General features: G+C 37.6%; 1 protein-coding gene across 1 annotated transcript in view; it reads left to right on the top strand.

The window, feature by feature from the left end:
* The first annotated feature begins 2,696 nt into the window (after window positions 1-2,696).
* The window catches only part of LOC105266292 (probable G-protein coupled receptor 158), a 52,118-nt gene continuing 29,809 nt past the window's right edge, over window positions 2,697-25,005 (top strand). The window contains exons 1-4 of the mRNA XM_011304310.1: window positions 2,697-3,926; window positions 19,652-19,835; window positions 23,022-23,145; window positions 23,579-23,722. Of these exons, the coding sequence (XP_011302612.1) occupies window positions 2,999-3,926; window positions 19,652-19,835; window positions 23,022-23,145; window positions 23,579-23,722 (1,380 nt within the window). The 5' untranslated portion in view covers window positions 2,697-2,998. The remainder of the gene's footprint in view (window positions 3,927-19,651; window positions 19,836-23,021; window positions 23,146-23,578; window positions 23,723-25,005) is intronic.

Below are 25,005 nucleotides of genomic sequence, written 5' to 3' on the forward strand. Positions count from 1 at the left end.
TCAATTTCTTTGAGTCCGCCGAGCCAATGTACTCTCTTTTTTATTTCTTAATCGGAAATTATATTGCAGCCAACGATTTTTATTTAATTCCCGTGTCCTTTACGCTACATTAAGCAAGAAGGGAAAAAACGATCAATTTATTGATTCATCGACTGGGGAATACACTCGGCATCACGATTTTTCCTTCCGCGTGGAAGCCTTGTATTTGATCGATTTCTCGATTTTCTATTTCAATTGCGAGTTATCTAGAATGTTATGAACCGCGGAGAAACATTTTGAGATCCACTTGTTACGTAATTTTCGCATGAGAACACAGAAATTGGTGATTTGAATTTATTCCATGTGCTCTTCATCCCCCCAGAGTAGAAAAGTAGAGATAAAAAATTTGCACTCGTGATGAACAACAATCAACTCATTAACTCATGGAATAGGGGAGTATTCTTTTGTAAGTGATCAGCCCCGGGAAACTCACCGAAGCACCACAACTTTGTTCGATAAATTTCTTCTCATAGGCTTAATCAAAGAGCCCTCCCCCACAAGAGCCCTTGAGCTTAGTGCGAACTTTTCTAACCGAGTTGTTGAATTGTTTGCTGGAGAAATTGCCCCTTCCGTTCCCCTACGGGAGAGAATCAATTACAATAATCCGTTATAAATAGGGGAATTAAGATCAATGTGAGTCTTTGGCTGACAATGAGGAACTCGATTAGCCCGTATTCATGGATGGTAATAATAACACTACGCTGATAATGTTGAATCTCATGTTATGTGCATGAGAAACCGTCAAATAGGCCTTGCGAGGATCAGCCGCAGTAAAAGTTGGTAGTGAATGCATGTAGTTGAGTATTTTCTATGGTCACAAAGAACACATGTGGGTGGGAGTTCGGTAGAATGAGAACAGAGTAAACATGATGGTACCCTGACGAGAATTTAATTTCACTTGAGAAATGTAGATTTTGGAACTGCAGCGAAATATTCAACCATATGTCAACTATCTCCCTAATTTACCCGGATAGAGATGAATATTTGTTTCATTAGCCACAGGGCTCGTCATTATATCCCGAAAATTCTCGTCTCTTTCAACGTAATTCAACATTTTAGAGGGAAAATCGTCAGAAAAAAAATGATTATGCTTTTTAATGAGCCGCGTTGACGGTGCTACAGTGGTGTCACTGCGAAAGCAGAGAAATTGTACTCCAAATGAAAAGAGTGCGTTCCATTTGTGTCTCGGTGCTTTCTGCGGTTATAATTTTACATTTTCTTTCATTTTGCTGATTGTCTGCTCCGCGTAATTCTACTCCAGCGGGGCTAGTATTTATTTTCCTTACTTTTTTTTTTGTATAATAATATAAAGATTGATAGGGCCGAATTGATTTACATCGAATCCAATAATTTTTACCCGTACCTTGGAAATTATTGGAACCCAATCCTTCATTATTTCCTTCAAATCGTATCGCGTTCCCAATTACGCGAAATAATTGCTGAATTCAATATTTTTATAGCGGAAAACTGACATTTCTGACAGTAGTATTGTTCAATATATTTTTTATATGTTTTGTTTATGGAATATTTCTCAATATGTGATTTCAATAACATCATAACCCGTTATCTCCTCATATCCGGAACTTGGAAGTTTGACGAGAACGGAGAATCCAATCAAGACACTATCTAAACTTGCTCGTTGTTGATCCCAGCAGTAATATCCCAACTGCCCGAATCCTAGGTACACTATTAGTACTGATCTTTCATAATATTCGAGTTTGCTAGCAGCTGTGGCCTCCAACTATTGTAACAGCGTGGATAGTCGACGTTGAATTTAAAGAGCTTTTCAAAAATTGCGAATGAAATGATGATCGCACCGAATTGCATATATTTATGCTGGAGCATCGGTGGTCCAGCAACCAGGTGGTTTCTTCTAATTGAATACCACAAGTAGTTGAATTGGCCAGAAGACATGCGCCCTGTCCGTTTACCTTTACCCGCCGAATGCCCAAGAGGGTGGTGAGTTTTCATCCCTCCTCAGTCTGGCGCCGCGTGCGATGACGGTTAGTTGTTCCGTTCGAGTTCCATTCAATTACTGTATGTGAAACAACCTGATCAAAATATTTCGACAATTTATTTATCCTATTCGATCATCCAGACTGCATTTGATTACAATGACAGTTTTTAATTTATTATATTGAAATCATTGGGTTTTATGAATGCTCTAGTGGCTCTAGTAGTATGCTCGGTTCCACTCGACACTCACTGCAAGTTGTTTGAGTAATGGAGGGTGCAATTACTCCAAAAAATGTAACAAACATTTGTCCCATTGATTTCAGATAACATTCAAGTTTAAATACTTTAAATTATTTCTTAAACTCGTCGCTCTTGTTCACCGATTCGAGCGAGTGTGAAGAGTTATTCACGATAATTGAAGACGCGTGATTAATCATATTATAAATGAGAGAGACCAATGAATCCAGTGTAAGAATATTTCCTGGATTGGATACCAAATGGAGAGAAAAACATTTAGATTTCATCGAGCGTCCATCTGACCCTCGGCCATAATGCCTCATCGATTTCATTTCATTAAAGAAACATCAGAAAGTTGAACACAACGCGGACAAGAAAAAAATCGAATGAATCGCCAGACATGACTATCAGGTGGTATGTCAGGGCTATCCTGGCATTGTGCTATGTCTCGACAATAGCAAATACAGAAAAACTTCAATTATCAAAACCAAAAGAACTCCTACGCCATCAGCAGACTCATCGTCCATTCTTCATCGATCGCCGATTAATCCAAGAGACAAAGCAACCACAGACGCAGATCGAGAAGCAACAGGAGGATGTAACAATTGTTCAACCAGAAGCAACAATAGAGAAAGCACAGATAAGACATGGCAGATCTCGAGGGCATTACACGAGGGCAAAGTCAACAAAAGAACTATCGCATGTTGAAAGTTACTCGGTGAGTGGTAGAGCCAGTGAAGTCACGCCCCAGGATAATGGTTTGTCGATGGACCCCATCCATCAGAAACTCTCAAGATCTGCCAACGACACACTCGGAGACTTTGAGTTTGAGGGCTCCCCAATGACAAACGTTACACTCAATATTTCCACTGTATCACGTGAGCCGTATATTCAGTCACGAAGGTACGGTCAGGTTGTTGAGCAATTCAATGGGTCACGCGCCACTGACTACCTCCGTAAGTTACGTAAAGTGGGTACATCGGGTAGTGATAAAGTGAGTCCATGGAATAGAAATACCACTCGTCACGATATCTATAATATCGTCGATCATGAACAATTGGAGGATGAGAGGTATCACTTGGAGGATATGCTCGAGAAGATTGAGCGTGAGGAATACACCTACGATGATGAACAAATAAAAAATAATACTGTTGATGTTAATTATAATGGTGGTATTGATTACGGGGATGGTACGAAGCGCGGTGATAAGGCCAGTGTACCGGATGACGTGGTCAGTCGATTTTTACGAATTATTGAGAATCAACACTTGTTGGGGGAGAATTGTACTGCTGGTACTGACTTGAATCTTGGTGAGGGAGTTGTTGATCAGTATGCGCAGGAGAGATTTAGGCTTGAGGCTAATTTAGCGGTTAATCGGGCTAATATGCTCACGAGATTGTGGAAGTATGCGCCCAATGTGATGATGTCCTCCGAATATCTACTCCACGCCAGTGTTCTGTCGATGGTTGAATTCGATGAGGACATATTTGCCGCTGGTAATTGTTACGACAAAATGCAGTACAAGGAGCACTGGTTGTACTGCCCTTTTGCTCACCGACTCCAGGATCATGATGCAGTTCTCGTCAAGGATCTCGCTGTCGAGTACAAGTATCTCAGCAACAGCAGCGAGTGGTTTTTCATTGCCCGGAAAAATGCTGAGAGGGTCATCGCTAGTAATAATCAATTTAGTCGGGGTGAGTTTTTTATTTTTTTTTTATTAATCGCCGGATTTTGATATTCAAATTTACTGGGAAATTTCACTGCATGATTTCTCACGACTAAGGGCTGTTGAATGATTGTTAAAACGAGTTGTTAGTTGTAACGATATTGGGAGAAGTTCCAGCCAATCGTTATCGCAAAAATCTGAAATAAAAGTGTCGCTATTGATGAATCCGGGAGGAGTGGATTTTTTTTATTTTCTGCAGAGTAGAGTAATTAAGTATTAGCGCACGAAGCCTTTTTGCTGGGGCTTATCCCAATAAATCTACAATCTCATCCTGAGAGAGCAGTTTCCACGAATGTCGAACACATAACGGTTTAGAGAGTGAAAATAGGGAAATTACGTGCTTGGATAATAATCTCGGAATGTCCCAGGGAGCCGTTTAATTTAACCATGAAAGTGGAATGCGATAAACTTCTCAATGTCCCGTGCAAAAATATTACAGTCACTGGTATATACCAGATTTTGCCATTTACGTTGTGCCTACGGCATTTAATTTTCTTATGATTCTAAACATGTCGTTGGATGGAGGGAAAATTTATGACTTTCCTTCATATCATGTAAATAACATGGGTAACAGAGGCTCGGTGCAAGGTCACTCTGCACCTATGTGCCTTGGCGAAAAGCTCAAAAATTATATGAGTATGTACTCATAAATGGCGTGAGCCAATGGCACGTGCGAAGGGAATTGTGTGCATGACATTTTGTCGGTACCTCATGCGCCTTGATTTTTATTGGCTCTTTTGGCGAATAGAATAATGGAAATCATCCCCCGTTGTCTTTGAGGGCAAACTTTGCTGCCAGAATTCCATGGTAATTATCCAGATGGCCGACGGCCGACCGGAGAGGTTCCTGACATATAAGTTATAAATACGACGCGGATGGGAAAAACGAGGTCCTTTAACCGATGAGTAAAACCCGAGGGAGAAAACCGGATAATCGATGGAACGATTGCCAAAAATAATTGAGTTGCATGGACTCGATGATGAGCGAAAGGGAGAATAGCTGTGAGAAAATAGGATGAAATCAACGTGGGAATTGGGGATGGGGTCGAATTTATTTTCATTGTTGGTGGCAAAATAATAGCTGGATCTATAATCTGAACGGGTCGAAAGGTGAAGAGGTTATACTGGGCTATTTCGAGTGGATGTGATATGGAATTTATCTTCGGTTCTGATTCATTTGCGAGTGATGGCTCAGTAAAATATACTCGAGGAGTATCGCTGCTTGGATTTTCGGTTTAATCCAGGGATTAATATTTCCATCCTCGATATATAATTCAGTACATCACGTCCGAAACATTTATCCATACCTGTTTGAATGGGGGGGAGGGGGGGGGGCAATATCGACTTTAATGAACGATAAAAGTCATTTAAAAACTTGGTTTATCTTCTCTCGATGAGTGATAAAATTTGAAATTACTCGTTGAAAATCAATGATTCCATTTGGAAGTTAAAAATTTTAATGGGCACCTTGATATTAATTCCCAATGGTCTTTTATGATGGTTATTACGGTCGATTGGAGCATGCCTGAAAGCCAGGAATTCCGGTCAACGCGTCGGTTCAGGATGTATCTATCGGATGTGGTCGGGTTACCTAGCCCATCACTCCTGCCCATTACCATACATTCTAATCCATCGGTCATTCGATTGAATTTCGACGGATTTCTCGCTGCGATTTTGTCAGCTGCCTTAATATCTCCCAGCCTGTTACATTCCCCTCCCAATTCGGCTAATCTATACGCCCACCCATTAACTAACAATTACACTCCGTTATTAATTGCATGGTAATTATTGAAATCACTTATTTCTCAACAGAAAATAGTGTATAGGATTTTTTTCGCAGTGAGGCACAAATTAGAAGATAATTTGAGGAGGAAATTATGACTCACTTATAATTTTTTAGTAATTTTCAATGCGGTTACCGCATGTGCCTTCTGTTCGGTGATATATTTCTCTCCCCTCATGTTTCGTTCATTGGATTATCACCCGGGGTGTGGAAATGGAATAAAAATATTACCCTCTGTAAAAATTGGAGAAAAAAATCTATCCGCCAACTGCCGTGCGGACACTGGCATTGCCATAGATCTGTCTTGCCGAGGATATACAATTTTCACTGCTCACTTGGGATTCCCATTGAGCGGAAAAAACTGAAACACTTTTCCGACGCAAATACCATTGTTGGCTGTTGCCATGATATATTTCAAAGGATCCGTTCTCTCGTTCCTCTCCGTTAATACCGATTTGAGAAAAAAGATACAAAAATAACACTGGGACTGATAAATCGTTTTAGAACCCGGAGGAGTGAATGCATAAAAACCAGATCATTTACTCGGAAAAAATAATTACCCCTGCATTACCATGATTTCTTCGTCCGTGAATTTAGATTTAAAATTAATAGTGAGGGCATTCAGTTATTCTCATTTTCCCTGAGAGATGAATCGCATTGTTCACAGACTCATGATCCAGACAACTATTTATCTTTGTTCATGCGCGAAAAATTGTCAGCGACATTTTTGTCACAACATTGAAATTAGTCAACAATAACAATCCTTTTTATTTCTCTCTGCAAATATTTTAGCAGTTCATGTTATTATTTTTTTAATATGAAACCGAGCATCACCGTGAAATTCCATTTATTGCAAACGAATTTTTTTCATTTCTTTTCCTTGATTTCTTCTGCAATAAAAACATTTTCCAAAAAAAAAAATCGTTTTCTGGAGTAATAATTCATATACCGTGAAAATCATTGTTCCGATCGGAACGTGCATTTTGGAAAACTATTCATCGCGGCATATGGCACCCCAGGAACCATTGATTTTCTTGAAATTTCGATGAACAAAAAACGTGTTAACAATTGAATGCCATTGTGTCGAAGCGTATCTGTGCCAAGCCGAAAAAGTGCCTCGAGCTCACGATTTCCCAGAGCACGTTCTGATTCAACAATAACCGAGAGAGACATATAGCTGCAGTTGACTAGTGCGAAATGAAATTGCGTGAGCAGTGATGGATGTCATAGAGACTATTTCGTTTACTGAGTATTCTATACTATCTGGAGATTCATAAAAGCCGAGGAAAAAGTGAACCAGTTCACCCTCTCGACGAAAAAAAAAAGCAACATGACTGAATTTTATACAGGTTTAAATACGCGCAATGGCATTCTTTCATACTGACTTTTTAAAAATTTTATAAAAGCCCGGGGCATTTTTTTCTCCAGCAGGCAACTTCTGGTCGTATATGTCAAACAAGTGACTCAAATAAGAAATGCGCTGACATTTTCCCTACAACACGAGAAACATTGGACCCTCGGAAATCGGAATATATTTATGTTTATAGATACGAGAACATATCTCCATATAAATGTGATATTGTGTTATTTTTCTTCTTCATTTGACTGCAGGGAGGCGTAAAAATTTTCCCATAACATCCATTAATCTTTCTTTCATCAGAATGAGTGATCAAATGGGTTTGATAAAATTCGACTGGAAGCCGATCCTCCCCCATCCCCCATTAGAATCAAAATTTAAAAATGCCCTGAAGCCTGAAGGTTCAATATTTCCCACCATCGCACATACACATTTGTTCAAAGGGGGTGAAAATAGTATAAGTGGATTTCCTGCATCCCTTCACGTGTTTTATATTCCTCTCTCTTCTTTTTCATTCCCTGTAGCACCCCTTCGGGCGCTTACCCCCCCTCGGTCAAAAACCCTCTTTCAAGAAGTTTCAAAATCGTTTTGCGTACCATCGCCTACCGGTACAAATATCCATTCAGGACAGCCGACCCCGTGTGCCTTGTTTTCCTTCTCCATTGCTTTTTTTTTTCCATTATTTTTCTCCTCTCCCTCAACTCGAGTAGAATAAAAGGAGAGCTAAGTTGAAAGTCTAACTCGAAAATTCGCCCGGATATTCAGTCGGGGTAAGTGAGATGGTGAAATGAGCTCACACCGCTGAAGATTTTGACGTGGATAGAAGGTGCCGTGGGATCTAACGAAAAGTCGAATGAAAGGGGTTTCGTTGGTGTGGGAGTTAAGCGGAAGGGTTTGCTAAAGGCGAGAAAACGTGCAGTTTGTGAAAGCACCCTCTGTGAATTTTCACTCCCAGCAGAAGGAGATTGGCGGTTTACCGAATCTATCTTCTGTGTTTTTTTTTTTCTCTCCTCATTTCTCTCTCCCACACCTATTTCACATCACTCTTTTGCCCTTGCCAACTTCCATCCGGAATTTTTTTTTTTTCATCGCAATCTGCGTAACCCACGTCACCATTCACTCAATTCCTTCCTCACGTGTGAACTCTGGCCCAAACTCTCTCACCCAAACGGATGTACAAAAGGTGCTTTACACGGATCTAATCTGCTCTTTCCATTTATATATCTTTTTATGGTGGTTCGATTTCTAACTGTATAGGAATCACCACAGGGGGGTTCGCCTGAGCTAGGGAATTGATCGCCCCTAGCGTGACAAACTCACCCTGGAGTACTCCCCCGAGAACCTCTCTATAGGTTACTCCACCAACTTCCACTTCCATTCTTTGATTTTTTACTCGTTTATTTATTTTTAGTGTAGGAGATAGCGGAGATGCACCCTCGGCCCCGCGGGCTTCTATTTATCCTATTCCTTTTTCACCAATGTCTGTTATCTCTCTATTTTTTTTTTAAATGGCACTGTACATATATACTTGATTGTTCGCGGATATTATCGACGCCTCATCAGAGGTAAATAACGTTTTCTGGCTTTCCATCCAATTCCTCCCGGCGTATTTTTCAATTTTATTTCGAGTCGGTGGGAAGGTATTGCTTTTGCTGTGTTTACGTTGCAAGAAAATTGAGAGAACCAAATGGTTTAATTACCATCAATGCAGGCACATGAGAGATGCAGGAGAGTGTAAATGGCATTGCAAATAGAAATTTGTGACTTTCAGCATGTGGTATGCTTTAATAAAATTCGGTATATTTGTTCTCATGGAAATTGAATGGAGTGCAGGGGAGAAATAGAGAAACTACTCAACTGATTGGATTGGTGAAAAAAATAACCGAGACGTACGAGAATTCTATGTGCAGTTTTGATTACAATTATTCATGAAATTATAATTGCGAGTCTGGCGGAGTGCGCGATATCTCCAGGTGTTTGAGTGTTCATGGAGAATTCCCTGGAGTCAATTGAAAAAAATATGAAGATGACTGATGATGTGGATCTTCCCTTCACCTGGAAAAAAGTGAATAGCTTTTCCTTGGCTTTGGACACATTACCCAATAGTTAAGGACAATAGTTAAGACTTCATGTCCCTTTGAAATTGCAGATTGTTGCACCGTACCATAAGATAGTCAAACTTGGAGAAGTTGTGGAATCCTTAATTTGGAAGTTCTAGTGTACATGAGACAAGGATATATCGAGTTCACGTGTGAGTATCATTACTCGAGTTTATTTATGAAACGTACGTTATACGTATACATTAAAAAAAAATTGCGTATGTATTTTAATGAGAAAATTACACGCAGTAAAATAATTAGACAGCGTACCGTTAAAAATCCCTTCTAAAGGGAAAATTTAAATTACACATGAGTGCTTCTGCATTCCGAATGCGAAAATATTGCAATATAATTCCTTTCGGGCTGCGAGAAGTCGTGATATTTTGTTAATGTTTATATTTAATACCCGATTCGATCATTATATTTATTTTTCATCGTATAGTCAACTGCATTCACACACTCGTTTTTTTTTTACCTCATTATTATGCTGTGTCCCTTCCCCTCATTAAATGACGTAATGGAAAAATTCTCTCCCCTCAGTAACTATAAATCATTACGCTGGGTTCGTTTATTTATGAATTATTCAGTTCTCTGGAGAAGTCAACCACAGAAAAGCGAATTGAAATATTAAATTCGTCATGGCACGACATGGTTTTGTTTATGTACTTTAATGAGATAGATTTATAAAGGGCTAACGATTGAATAAATATTCCATCTCCTGGTGCATTAGAAGATTCCTTTTACCCTCGTAATTCTCCTCGCAGACGATGGAATTGCAAACCGCGTCGTCAGGATGTCGCAATGTAATCTCTTAATTTATAATTCAGGATTGTTTGTGCTCAGAAGGTCGGGGGTGGGTTGTTTTCACTGTTGTTCTTTGTTTTATCAGTATATATATAATATAAAAGGATAATATTATCAAAATTTAATTTATACTTTGTGTACAGGAGGGTTAACGAAATCTATTTCAATTCCAATTGACGAAAAATTGAACGAGTATTTTCTCCACAGTATTTACACATTTCACCGGAAATCATTTGATAGAGATGTGGTTGTCGTGACTAGCTGTTTTGTGGTTCAGTGAAATAAAAAATCACACCGCACTGATCTCCGGGTTGAGGCTATCGTGCTCCCCGAAATAGTACCAGTGATAAGGGATAAAAGTGATTTGTAACTGATTGAAATGATAACGCCAACTAATTTTTCTCAACACAAGGCCATACTTCTCACTCATTCCTGATTAATTTCACTTATCTACAGTTTGTAAGACCGTGTAACAAATTTACCAGGCATTGGATCAATTGATGGATGGGTGGACAGTCTCGGAGGGAATTGGAGTCAATTTCCAAAATCAGTACATGCTGTTATAAATGAGTGTCATTTACTCCCGGATCGGTTCACCCTGAGTGATGACAATCTTACCTGAGACTACTCTTGACAATCCCACTGGTCAAATCCTTCCGGATTTCTCTTTCGATAATCTGACGGAAACAAGAAAAACTAAAGGCAATTTTTAGTGCTCGAGGGGTTGGCCGACCTTAGGTCACGTCGGAGTTGCTTGTAAGTCATTTGTTACTCTGGGGGAAAAAGGGCTGCAGTATTGTGGGGCGTATAAGGGTATAAATTCAAGCTCAACTGGAGAAATGTCAGTGCAATAGATCTCAGAGCAAAGGTTGCCAATGTTGCCGGCTGTTATCTTCAACATTGATAGGGAGCAGTGACTCCTCGACTAGAAACGACAAAAATTCAAAAGTTTCCACATAATTCATCCGTGTTGAGTCTATATATGTTATTCCCCAAGTTTTATAAGTTTATTTTGTTTCTCTTTCAATCGTCCGGGGGTGGTTTACCCCTCGGATTCTCTTCCCGTCCATTCAATAACGAAGAGCGTAAATAATTGAATCAATTCATCAGAATCAATTGATTGGCATGACCCTGTGATTCTAATAAATATTTTTTCAAGAACACGTGAAAAATCAAGTCTTTGAATATTCCTTTGAATTTTTATCGTCTCCATTATTTTTATAACCCGTGATGTATTTATTTTTTGAAATTCAATTATAACCGATTTTTTTCAGCTTTGCAATCGGAAATGAATCAGAAAATTCTTCAATCATATTTCAAGACAAAAGCTGATGGAGGTCCCTCTACGATTTCTGATTAATCAGATTTTGCGCTATTTCTAAGATTTATTCGGGCAATATCTCACAACTTATCACATCCTCTACTGTCCTCTCGTCTAAAAATTCTCTCACAAATACGTGATCCTCCCATCGCTCAGTCATTCCTTCGAATGGACGCATTTTTCTTTCAATACATCAATCACACAACATAAATCCCTTCACGAAGAAAACACATTGTAACGCGTTGGTCTGACCAATGGAAAAATTAGTCCATAAAACACATCCTTTCACACACTATATCCCCTATTTTTTCATCTCAGTCGATGCAGTGTCATGTAATAACTCCTCTCCCATTTCCCATTCAGTACATCACTCGCCTGATAACATCACTCCTCGGATTATTTTCTATTTTGTTTCCACTTTTTCCTTTTGCTTCGACCGCAACTATTTTCGCACGTACGTCCACCGAAAACCCATCGTCTCCCTAAGGAAAAATTTTCCCGACCGAATGATTACTTTTCATTTGCCAATAGTATGTTTTCCAACTCGTCAAATCAGCTGAGCTTACCTTCCGGAAAATCTCTGTAATTCGCACGGAGAAAACGGAGAAAACGGAGAAAACGGAGATAAATTACCAATTAATTAATGTAATCATGAAGTGAAATCAATTCAAGTCTCTTTCCCAATATTCTTAAAAAAAAATCAGTTAAAACCGTGAGAGCGATTTATATTATTTGATATTATAAAAATGTCCAATATTTATTTAATAACTTTAACCATTTGTTGATAAATAAATTTGAATACTGGTATAGCGCTGTAAAAACTCAAACATATTAAAGTAACTCTGAAACTCGGTTAAAAAATAATACAGATACTTTTATAACTCGACTGAGGATTTTTTTCCAACTCTCACTCTTTCTTTTGATATCCCGGAATAACGTGCTGTATATTCTGTGACTTTTTCCCATAGACTGTAATTCTGTCATTCTCCAGAAGCTTCAAGGAATGTTAGAAGAGATTTTTTTTAACAACCCCTAAAGATACTTGATTTACTATTTTATAGGATGGCAGAACTGTCGAGGGGTGAGTTGTAGCCCAGAATACTTTCCGATGTAATTCCAGGGACTGTAAAGCCGATCGTCCACAATATTCTAGGGTCTATAGATCCATTTTCTGTTGTTGATTAACGCATCACTAGAAGACAACAGCTGGATTGAACACTCCAGCAATTTCAGATCGATTGAATAAGGAAATACCGAAGGTTCTTCCAAGTAGAGGATTAAACTCGCAATTAAATAGTGAAATACTTTTAGAATTACACTCAGAGAAATACTCAGGCAGAACACAACAATTCACGTAATTTTTTTCTTTTTTTTTTTGCAATCTGGCAATCCCAACAAATTGGAAATGGGAGTCGCTAGTTGTAATTTATGTACCGAGCGCGTCATCTTATCGAACAGACTCGGTGATAAATTTGAAATAAGTCTCCATCTTTTTTTATCCGGGCTGACTCCCGGTGACCCGAATGTGAAAAAGATTTCGAAGTTGAAAATCCTCTTGCATTCTTACCAACGAAGGACACAAAGGATCGATTCCCTGTGGAAGGCGTCTATGACTTTGTATGCTCTCTGTCAGATACTTCAATCAATATTCTATACACTCTAAATAAAGTATGAAGTTGCAACGTATGAACTTTATTAAAAGGCACATGACATTTTTGGATTATTGAATAGAGAAGTTTCTCAGGAGAATGCTAAAAGCTCTGGATGAATGGCAGGTGTATCAGGCGAGTAGAGTGCAATTTTGGATTAGAGTGGGTGAAGTACACGAGTGTGCTATCCTTATTTGTCCCTTGTAATTCAGGAGAATCCACGTGACTCCATTTCCGTTGAATGAAAATGAGCGTTAGGCTGATATTGCACTTGGCATCCTGGGCTCAGTGAATACTTTATTTCCAGGATTCGTCGTACGATCTGTGAAATTCTAGTCTGCACATGGCCTTTGTTACGTATATCGGGAGCTGTAGGAAATGAAGAACTGAAATCTATACGAATTTTTCCGTGTGAAGTCCTTCCTGCGCATCCTGGGCTCATGCCAGCTCGAAGTGGTTGTGAAAAGGTTGAAGGAAGGATGCCCTAATCGCGAATTACGGTAAAAAAAAAAATCAAATTCTGAGAAAAGATTCTTTGGGTATCAGAGAAGTAAGAGAAGTGAATTTTACTTGACTTGACAGTAAACCGAGGAGAAGAACCTAAAATTGGAGAATGAAAGGACAACGTGCGTTTTTAAAGGACGAAATATTGAGTTTTGATTCTTGGAATGTTGCAAATTATGTTTAATTAGTTTATTATATCGGAGAATGTTGGGGAGCATTCAATAGATATTTGCTTCAGTTTGCAGTGAAAAGATGGACTTTGGTATGTCGGATTTTTGTGAAAAGGGAACGGCATTCATTTCAAAGCGGGCATTCTTCAGTTTAGTGCTGCGATGTTGACAACGGTGAGTTCAGAAATACAAGTAGTGCAGACATTTTTCGAATCCTTGGGATACAATCCTCACTTTAAAAGGCTTTTTCAAATTCCCATGTCGAAAATTGACGCATTCTTCTCCACACCCACAAAAATAAGTTATTTACTCAAATAGAAAACTATTCAATTTTCTTTTCTGAGAAAAAATAATTTGTTAAGCTCCTTTCACCGAGAAATACCGCCGACGCATCAAGGATCCATCTTACCATTATTATAAGTGATATATATTCTTTTCGTGAGTTGATACTGAGATTTCCTTGCGCAAGCTGACGGCATCATCAACACTGGCTGAATTTTCTATGTCTCTCAGCATGAGCAATTGAATAACTGGATTCGTTCCAAGTACTGAACCGAGTTTCAACTTTTCGGAATGTCATTCCCCAACTTCGTGTTATTCACCATAACGAGAGAAGCTGATATTATGCTGGGGTTAGCGTAAAAAATTTCGTACCGAAAAAAAAATAAAGACTCGTCACTCCATTGGCGGTATTTTTAAATAATTATCCAGATGAATGGAAAGCCATTAACAGCACATAATTTGAATAGTTCAAAATCAAGATTCAATATAATAGATTTAATATGCAAACTGACCGTTATGTGGGAGAAGTACATTAGACTTGGACAATAAGATAGTATTCAGTGAAGAGCAAAGACTTATTTGCCAAAAACATGGTGACAAGTTGGTGTGTGATTGCACTGAAAGGGATTGGAGTTGTAGGTTCAATACTCAAAGGCGTTTGTTTGGCGTACCTTTAGCTGAACTATACCCTAAAGCCGTGGCCGTATGTACACGTAGAGTTTGATGAGGGCTAACTCAGTACCCCTGTTCGTTTAATTGAGTTGAGTGCTCTACCCGTGAATTCAGTTATTCCCACATCCTCAGGGAATTCTATCCTCAAGTTTTATTTTTACACCCCAATCAAAGTGCTGTCTTTAGCAATTAAATTTTCATTCACATTAAAAAATTGAAAAAATTCGTCTTCAGAATGAATGAATTTACATAATATAAATTATATTTTATTTATTTTTCATGATAGCCTGACTCCGTTTTTCCTGAATAGGAAATATTATCTTCGCATTCAATCATTCACTGCAATGGATTTTTCCCATCCTTTTATATTTTCATAATGGAACCAGATATTCAATATATTGATAAGGCTATGTAATACTGATATTCGCGGCCCGAATGCTCGACGAAACTTCAGACAATTTTTTTTCTCCACAACGTTACTTTTCACCTGTTTATTTCTAAAAAAACCAACGATTTATCTTTTCAATCTAAACCCGTTCTAATAGCGATAAAATATCCCGATGGAAACACAAGATATGTAAACAGGGCGAGTCAATATTTCCTGTCGAATGCATGTCACAGCGCCCTAAACAAACAATAAACAATTAGGAGGGCTTCACATGTCCGATTGTCATTACCAATGCGATGTCAATTAAAACTCCATTTTCCCCCGATTCCCTCATGGACAATAAATTAATCAAATATTCAAGAAGAAATTAAAATAAATTTTTATAACGATTTTATAAATATAAACATGAATAGACGATGATTATTCATAAAAATTTCTTGGCCAGTATTTGACAGCTGGAAAAATTTTAGAGATTCAGAATTTCCGAGTGACAATTTGGATTAGAGAACTGAGCGTTTTAATCGTCCGTCCTTCTGGATGAAAATGGCGGAGTATTCACGGTTGTCTACACACTTTTGTTGTAAATACTTGTCTTGCTGTATTTTTTTTATTTTATTCTCCCTCTCGTCACTGATGTACCCGAGAAATTCTGGCGTAACACCTACATAACTGCTCAATGGTTTGGGTGGTGCTGAAAAGTTTCTTCAGTATGCCTGACCAAGTTCACACAAATGTGCTCTGGTTTTGCCGTAAAATCCGTAAGCGAGAAAGTTCTTCCAATTTTTTACTATTCTCTGTTTATCCCGGATTTTCTTTCAAAGCTTCTTTTGCGTAAATCGTATCCCAGTAAGTGACTTGGTTTGCGTATTATCTTTTCGTTCTGCATACGCAGAATTCGTTTAAATTGCAAATAGAAGATATTTTTACACGGGCTGTTAAACAATCGACCCTCATCGCTTTGTGATTATATCGATTGCTCTGTGGATTAATTAATTAATTAATTAATATGGGTATCGCTCTCAGAGGAGGACACTCGATAATTGTTTAACGGATAATACTCCAGCTGGGAGAATACCCTCACACTGCCATTTACCAAAAATAAATACTTCCAATTGCAACTCGAATTATCGATTCTAATCTTTTTCAACGTTCAGTCAATCGTACTGTTAACAGAAATCCGATTACTCGTTTTTTAACGACTGATACAAAAGTTCATTTAAAATACAATTTAATTCTCGTGGCACAAGTCAAACGGTGACACCACAACTTTCTCTAACTTTCGTTATTAAACAGCATACTGTATTAAACATTAAATAAAAGGTGAAATATACCTCCACTTGAAATTTATTGCCCACTATGCAACTTGGAAATACTATATTAAAGAACATCAATCCAGTTAAATTGGAAAATAGATATTATTACGATTTTTTTTTTGTTTTGATGAAAATAAATTTTTTTGTGAAAATTCGAGGGATAACTCGTGAGTTCTGACTAGCGGGCCTCTCTATCAGTCCAAAAAAGTATTGAATTCAATTGAGAGATGAAAATATTTTTTTTTTGAAAATCGATGAAAATAATTTTTTTTCGAAAATCGATGAAATTTTTTTTTTTTTGAAATTCATTTTTTTTTGAAAATTCTCGGGAAAACTCATGAGTTATGAGTAGCGGATCTCTCTATGAGTCCAAAAAAATATTGCATTCAATTGAGAGGTGAAAATATTTTTTTTCGAAAATCGATGAAAATAATTTTTTTCCGAAAATCGATGAAAATAATTTTTTTTTGAAAATCATTTTTTTGTAAAAATTCTCGGGAAAACTCGTGAGTTCTGAGTAGCCGACCCTTTCTATGCCCAAAAAATATTCTCCAAAAGTGCAATTATAGTTGCATTGCCAGGGGTGATAGTTTCGTAATTAATTCCCGAAAAAGAGAAAAAAAAATCCCATAATGTTTATCGCACCGTTACCATACCTCAGATATTGTTTATTGAAAAATGCGAAACTTCATATGGCATTAATTTCATAAAAGTTTCAAAGGGTTGGAAGAGATTCGCGATTAAAAAAGTTCGCAGTGTTTATTATTAAATAATATTTCCAAGCTTTTGAATTATCTTGTCCCCTCCCCTTCCGGTTGGTTGCACTGGAAGTTTGTGAATCAAATTACCACGCGGTTATACTGGTATTCAAGAGCTATGCATATCCTATACATATGCAGCAGGAAGATTACCTCGAGGAAGAGATGGACACGATCTTGGGAATTTGAATCTCGGATATTTCATAATCGATTTACGTTCCTACTTCAATGCTCTTACAGAATATGTACGGAGATATCCGTAATAACCCGCGCCCCGTCCGGAAGTCTCGCTTCAACGAGAGCATTGAATTTCACATTCAAACACATGAAATATTAAGTCGCATTACATTTCACCCTCTCCTCTGCCTCCTCACTCCACTTTCGCGTTTTACTTCTTCCCGGGGATTCCCGAAAGTCCGCCCTAAAAAGGCAAACCTCACGCTTGAATTATTACACCCTCGGCTTCCGGTCAATTTTCGCGTTACAATTTTCTCGAGATCTAGCAACTCATCCTCAAAAATGAAAAAAAAAACAACACTCAATTCGGTATCTGACATGTCTCAGCTTTCATTTCCCCGCAAATCCCGGTATAACAAAAAGCGAAAGCTAAGGATGCGGGATATATCACCTAGAAATATAGCACGGCATCCTCATATTGGTTGTAAAACTCGCATAATCTACTTTCTGGATACACCTCACGTAGAAGCCATATCCGTAAAGCTTGCAAATAAATTCAACATTTGCTTCCTCACAGACGCAAAAAAAAAAAACAGTGGACTTCCTTTTTTAGCTATCGGTACAGTTGACTCTAGAAAGCCCTACGTTGCGATCCATCATCCTAATGGCTATCCGAAATTGGCGAAGAGTGACTGACACTCTGGGAGGTCGACAGTTGCAAGTGATTGGAGGAGTCTACAAGTCTACTGGGGAATTCCACTCGAATGACGCCCCCTCGTGAATTCCAAGCAACGGACGACCTATTCACTTTCATATATCACTTGCCAATTTTTCGTTACCCCAGACACACATCGGGCCAAAATCAATGTACAACAGCACAAAAAAAGGCCCAGAATCATCAATAAAATAATATGAATACCGAGGAAACGATTGAACTCTGTACCATGAAAAAAAAATCTATTCAATTAAATAAATGTTTCGCACTATACGCGTAAGTTTCGCGTTATTGCCTGAAACGCAATAAACCCCAAACACTTGTGCGTGCTATTCGCATAAAACAGTGTACCCCAAGTATAGATTTTTTTATCCTGATGCACTGCCGATCGAAACGGCCGTTGGAATTGCATTTTTCTGATCACCTCATTTCCCTGTATTTTATACACCCATGAATAGCTTCGACTGCGTAAGAAATCGATACCAGAAGACCGAAGAAAGGAAGACAAATCGTGCATCACAATCGTAGGTAGACGTAAATCTTGGAGCGTTCAATTCTTTTCGTTTTATATTTCATCTTGTCTGATAATACGTAGTATTCATTGGCACTACTTCTCAAATCGCCCGATAGAACGATCTCATAAATTTCTATCATCTTGGTGATGCTCCGGACGAGCTTACACCGATGCTACGATAGGAGACCTGGATATTGAGGGCTTACGTTGCGATCTATTCATTGGCGTATCAAATCGATCCATGGCCAGTCGTTGCTTCTAGTTTGTGTATGAAATTCGATTGTATTCATTAAAAATTCAAGGAGAAGAGCAAATCAAATTCCGAGAGATGCATAGTCAATGCACTCTTCATCGGTATGAGTGGATCGTCATGTTTTATTTATGCACAAGCACCTAAACTTCCTTCCAAACTTCATTGTGGAAATAATGCAGGCTTGATCTCTAACCGCAGGAGGCTCCTTAGGGGCTTGAGACCACTGAACCGGAAGGAAATAACCTCTTTCCAGAAAGCTGAACCATTTGCAAAATGATGCCATTAACAGCTGCACTTGTTTCCCATATTCCTCTTACCACTTCACCTCGATCCTACCTCATAATTGAGGATCATTAGAAAACTGTTACTTGAAAGAGCATCTTCGATATTTTACACAGTTAATTTGAGATGAGATCCCCACTCGGTAGATTTTTATAGATCTTTCATATTCGTGTTAGTGGGTGGAGTATTTTTTTGTAGTTTTTATTATTCTCATTGACTATTATGTATGTGAACTTCATTTGAGTTTTATTCACTCAAAGGTCGGTGTTGCTGATTCACAAAAATAGTGGCCCATTGAAAGTAACGAGTACAAAGACGACAAACCTCATTTCAACTTTTCCCTTACTTTGAAACTGCATGAAGACCCATTTACTGGTGGGGAAACATCTTATTTTTGATGGTTGGAGAAAACTCTTGTGGTTACATGTCTCGTTTGTCTTTAACTGGGATGAGGAAATGTATAACTATTGCAGAAGCTCAGGGGAATGACTTTTTTTCTTTCAGAATCCTATCGTAACGTCAGGTGTATTTATGTACACCTGTTCACCCTAGCTAAAGATGAATCGTTTCTTCTTCTGTTCTCAAGTGCCATTTCTTTTTCAGTTCTCTTTTATATCAAAAGTTTAATGAAATAAAACATTTTTTTATTTCAGGCTTTCACACTTACACGCTCAATAATACATCTCACACGGATCGCATTGAGGATGAAATTCTTACCGTGAGGTATGAGGATGGTCGATGGTCAAAACCATATTATGACTGCGGTGGTGGAAACATCTGGATGCTGACATACACTGTACCTTTTTTTGGATACGCCAACGACTCATATTTCTTCAAGTACGTAATTAATATTATCTTACTAGCCGCTTTTGTTGCATGTGATTACTTGAATGGCACAATGCAAATAAATTCCGTAAGTTCTCGAGAATCAATGAGAACTCTTTCAGTATTCGTAAAAAATATTCCAAGTCGTTACGGAGTTGATTCAGATATCGTTCAACTGCACCAATACTGGTGAACGGAATATCTATGGAAGGAAAGTTCGCCAATTATAGTTTCACAGTCATTCAGAAAGTATCCCATAGCCTCGAGGGCGCGTACCTAATTTCGAAATAAACTCAATGGAATTCCTAACAGGATTACAGTCCTGGTGGGCTAATTGGGGCGGTTATAGATGCGATTAACTTTTGAATCTAAAATTCTGTAATCTTCAATGCAACATGTAGTGCACTGATTCAATTGCAAATGCAGATGCACATTTGTTTACTTCCAATAATGTGCAGAACTTTACTATTTGGGGAGATGCTGAATGGATCTTGTTTGGGTAATTAATGGAATCTCCGGGAAGAGCTGTTGATAGATTTCTGTTGGGAGCATTTTTTAAATCCCGAGCAGACCGTTTTCAATTGGATATTCAATTTAAAGTAAGTCGCAATTTCACAATTTGCGGTGAAATCTCTCCCTTCTCCGAATGCAAACAATTTACTGAATAAGAAAGTAAATTAGATCTGCATTTGAAATTGTACGAGAATGTCCAACGTCCTAGGGATAAAGTCTTCCAAAATATTTATTAATTAATCAACTATTTTCCTCGAACAGCCATTTGAATGGGGATATATTTTTTTTCTGGAATTTCTAGAATTTTTGGATTCTGGAATTTTTCTCTTTGTGAATATTCCCTGGCGCAATTACCAGGGCATGCACTTTTTTCTCCTTTTTTTTTACTCCTAAAGAGAGACGATACGTTTTATTATTAAATTTTTTGGTGTTCGGGTTTATTTTGCAAAATTCACAGAGTGCAATGGAGAATTCGTAGTAATCCGTTGCATTTTTTTTCACACTTGTTCGTATGCACTTTCTGAGTGCATACTAATGCTCACAAAAAGTGAAACCAACGAACACTGTGGCAAGTACTCGCATCGGCTCACGGGGTAATCCGATCTTCTTTTCCTTGATTCCATTTCCAATTAAATTTTTTAGTCATCATGTTTCTGTGAGATAAGAGCACTCATAAATCCTTGCTAAAGGCTCTCATAGTCTGTGTAATGAGATAAGCGTCGGAAATGGGAACTAAAAACTAGATAATATAAAATTCGATGAAATATATAAATATGAGGGGATGAATGCACTCAATAACAAAAAAAATTTGAGAAAGCACTGACGAACAATTTACAATTATTTCTCTGCAAACAATTCTATATCCCTCAGTGATTGATTTTCCCTCGGGAAAAATGGATTAATTGACCAACATCTCTCTTATTGAGGTACAATTGAAAAACAGTAATATCGCCGATTGCTATTCGTTGGATTGGGAGCCGTATATTTCAGAGAGTGAGAACTTCAATTCCAATCCCTGAAGGAGGAACAATTTCTCCACAAAAATTCGTTACCCTCTCTGATATGAAAGGTTTCTCCAACTATACAGTAAATATATATATTTCGTATATAAGAAAAAGATGGGATTGATTTTTTCTGAGTCGCAAGTGAATTTTTGCCGATTCGCTATTTATTTTAAAAAAATATTGTCTTTAGGGTACGCGTGGGTACTAGTATATTTAAAATAAGTATATTATATATTTATGACGTAGATCCTTGGATATGTATTGATTTAATGCAGATACCATGGGACTAAACAGTTTTTCAACAACTTTGAAATGAGGGAAGGGCAACTATTGAAGTTGTAGTACAAAGTACCCCATAAAATATACATCACACGGTGAAACGTGAAGATTACCTCATAAAGATGAAAAAGAAAGGGAAGGGAGGAATGAAGGAGTTGATGAGTAGTTGTTCTCTCCTCAATGAGAGGTCGTTACGATTTGAAAGTAGACGGAGGTATCTTAGAGTTCTCCAGGGATCCTGAAGACTCGAAAAATAATGGCGCGAATAAAGCATCACCTGAACATCTTTTCAAACAGTCAACTTTTGAAATTCAACTGGAGCAGGGGATCGTAAAGGAATATTATTCTCTCAGGAGTACAAGGGGTGGTGTCTTTCGGGGGATAATAGAAAATTGAGAAATTCATCATCTTGCAAATGAAGAATCGATAGATTAGGTGGGTCGTTTATTTGATGAGTTCATGAATATCGCAATATGGATGCTATGAGCTCTTATGTTAGAAATTATTGGTTACGTTCAGAAAATTGACATTGCGGAGGAGAATTTTTTTGTTATGGCTCATGGTTGTGAGGAAATGTCTTTTATATGTGCGTTTAAAGAGGATACAATTTTCTAGAGTGGAAAAACTTTTTTACAAGATTTTTCACGAGTGGAAGTTGAGGAATGAAAATTGAATGATTATAACTGTTTTTTTTTTAGATTAAGAATAGTGGGCATTTACTCGGTGCGGGTATTAATCTAGGAAGTTTAAGGTTGAGAATTTAGAAAATCAGAACATGCGGAATTCGGTTGGGATTTTAATTCATTGAATGGGTTGACACCTATCGGCATGTCAAATTCGCGAGTTCGATTTTTGTCGCCAATTGGATTACAAACTTGTCATGCTTGAAACCATTCACGTTTGTGGACATCAGTTGACTGGGGGAGAGGATTGATCAGATTTCTCGTGGTTTCAATTAATTCCTGATAAAATAAACCACGAAAAAAATAGACCCATGTTAATTTTCCAATAGTCTATCACTTTGGGTGGATTTTGAATTCAATTGAGAGACGAAAATAATTTTTTTTCAAATATCGATGAATATAATTTTTTTTCGAAAATCGATGAAAATAATTTTTTTTTGAAAATCGATGAAAATAAATTTTTTTTGAAAATCATTTTTTTGTGAAAATTCTTGGGAGAACTCGTGAGTTCTGAGGAGCGGACCTCTCTATGACTCCAAAAAAATATTGAATTCAATTGAGAGACGAAAATAATTTTTTTTCGAAAATCGATGAAAATATTTTTTTTTCGAAATTCGATGAACATAATTTTTTTTTGAAAATCATTTTTTTTGTGAAAATTCTCACAATTTTTAACTGAAATATGAGATTTAATATTTCCAATATTTGCATGATTTTAGAGGCACTAGTGGAATCGACATCGATTTACGTCGAGTTGATATCGATCAGTGTCCCGTACCACTCGGCTCTTCGGCAATCAACATTTTTGCAGCTAGTGACAAGTGCAAAAAACGCACTACCGAGGTACTTGTATTTTTTATTCCAAACTAGTCCAACAATGATCGAGTAAAAAAAAAACACGACTAACAGAGTATTCCATGACCTGTCAATTATTTTTCGAAAAAGCGATGAAAATTTATTTATTTCGCTCTCACCTCGTACGAAATTAATTCCACCAAGTGAATTAATCCCTTCAAAACACAAAACAGTATTTTTTTAAAACTATAGTGGAGTAGAAATAAATATGACCAATTAAAAATATTTCCGAACTTTTTGAAATTATTCGAGATCAACTGCATTATAAATTATAAATATTCAATCACCCGAAAATAATGTCATGCGATTTCAATCAAACGTGATACAATGGTTTCGGTAGTGAATATAGTCTTTTGATTTTAATTCATGAAACAAAAGCTTATATTTATGGATAACTTTCAATAATGGCTTTTCGTTCCAGTGCATCGCAATCCCTGGACTTGGATTTCGCCGAGGGAGTTACCGATGTGTTTGTAAACGTGGATTCTATTATCCCGACACAAAATCTCCAGAACGATATTACAATGGTACAGTTATCGAGGAGGAATTCGAAAAGCTCATGGTGGTAAGTCCCTGAATATTTGGTTTTTATATTGAAATCATTGGATTCACTCGAAATGTTTGAGATTCAGTCACGACGTCGCGGTGACGGGATTTCGTCCCACGGTCCTTGAAAATATTTCGAGATGTTTCGAGATATTTCGAGATCGATTTCCTGTCTCCTTTTTAAATTAGGATAAGTCATTTCCATGACAGATGTGGACTAATTAAGAAACACTATTAACTTATCAGGAAGTCAGTAAATCTCTCACTAATATCACTGACTAACTTCGCAGTACGCCTTCTCAATGTTTAAACTCACTTCTGGCGAATATCAATTCAGAATGAATATGGTAATACGAGAGATTCCATCTCTAACGAATATTTGCCTGAGGATGTGTTAATTTTCCGCTCCGTTGCATTTTCCGGGATAAAAATCGTGGCCATGGGTTTTCCAGTTTGAGAGAGATTTTTTTCTCTCGCCAATATTAACTAATAAATTGGTGGAAGCGTACGACTTTGAAAGCGTGGAGATGAATTTAATCATTGGTGTATTGTTACACAAAGAACGGCGGAAAACAGAGAATGAAGCAAATTTGTTTCGTCGAACTGTTTCATCTGCCCACAGTTGGCAACTGTCCGCTAAAATTTACGCCAGTGAATTCGCTGACAAAAACAATATGGTGGAGTAACTCTGCAGAACTTTAATCTCTATTAGACACACGAAGAATATTGCTGAAAAACCCTGTGCGCTTGGTAGAAAATTCCATTACTTTTATATTCCAACTCCATTGATGGTATCCCAATAAGGCAAATTGAATTGAACAGAAATATCAAACAGATACATACGTATACATATATTCGGTTCTCTTGCACCTAGTTAATAAGTCTTGCGGAAACTCTAATCCATCGAATGCATTTGTTAATAATTTTTCCCGGAATTCTGGAATGACCTCGAAGATTAATTTTCTCTATTGTTAATTTTCAAATTGTAAGTAGTCTAAAGAGTTTCAGGTTTAGGGTTGTTTTCTAGCTTAAGTGTATTAACAGAGGGGATACACGTGAATGGAAAAACAGATAATCCACTCGTTAGTTGGAGAATTCTACTCTCTGAAACCTTAAGTAATTTGATTTTCAAACATGCCTCCACAGAGAGTGCACAATGTAGTATTGTATTTCACTAGTAAACGAGTATCATAGGATCATGAGCATTAGATTATTTTTTAATCCATGTTTTCATTACAAATTTAATGAAGATATCAGGCAATTCCCGGAGATTACCTTCAAATAATTAATAATCAACGAAGC

The sequence above is a fragment of the Fopius arisanus genome, unplaced genomic scaffold, assembly GCF_000806365.1.
Source record: "Fopius arisanus strain USDA-PBARC FA_bdor unplaced genomic scaffold, ASM80636v1 scaffold00037, whole genome shotgun sequence".
Taxonomy (NCBI): Eukaryota; Metazoa; Arthropoda; class Insecta; order Hymenoptera; family Braconidae; genus Fopius; species Fopius arisanus.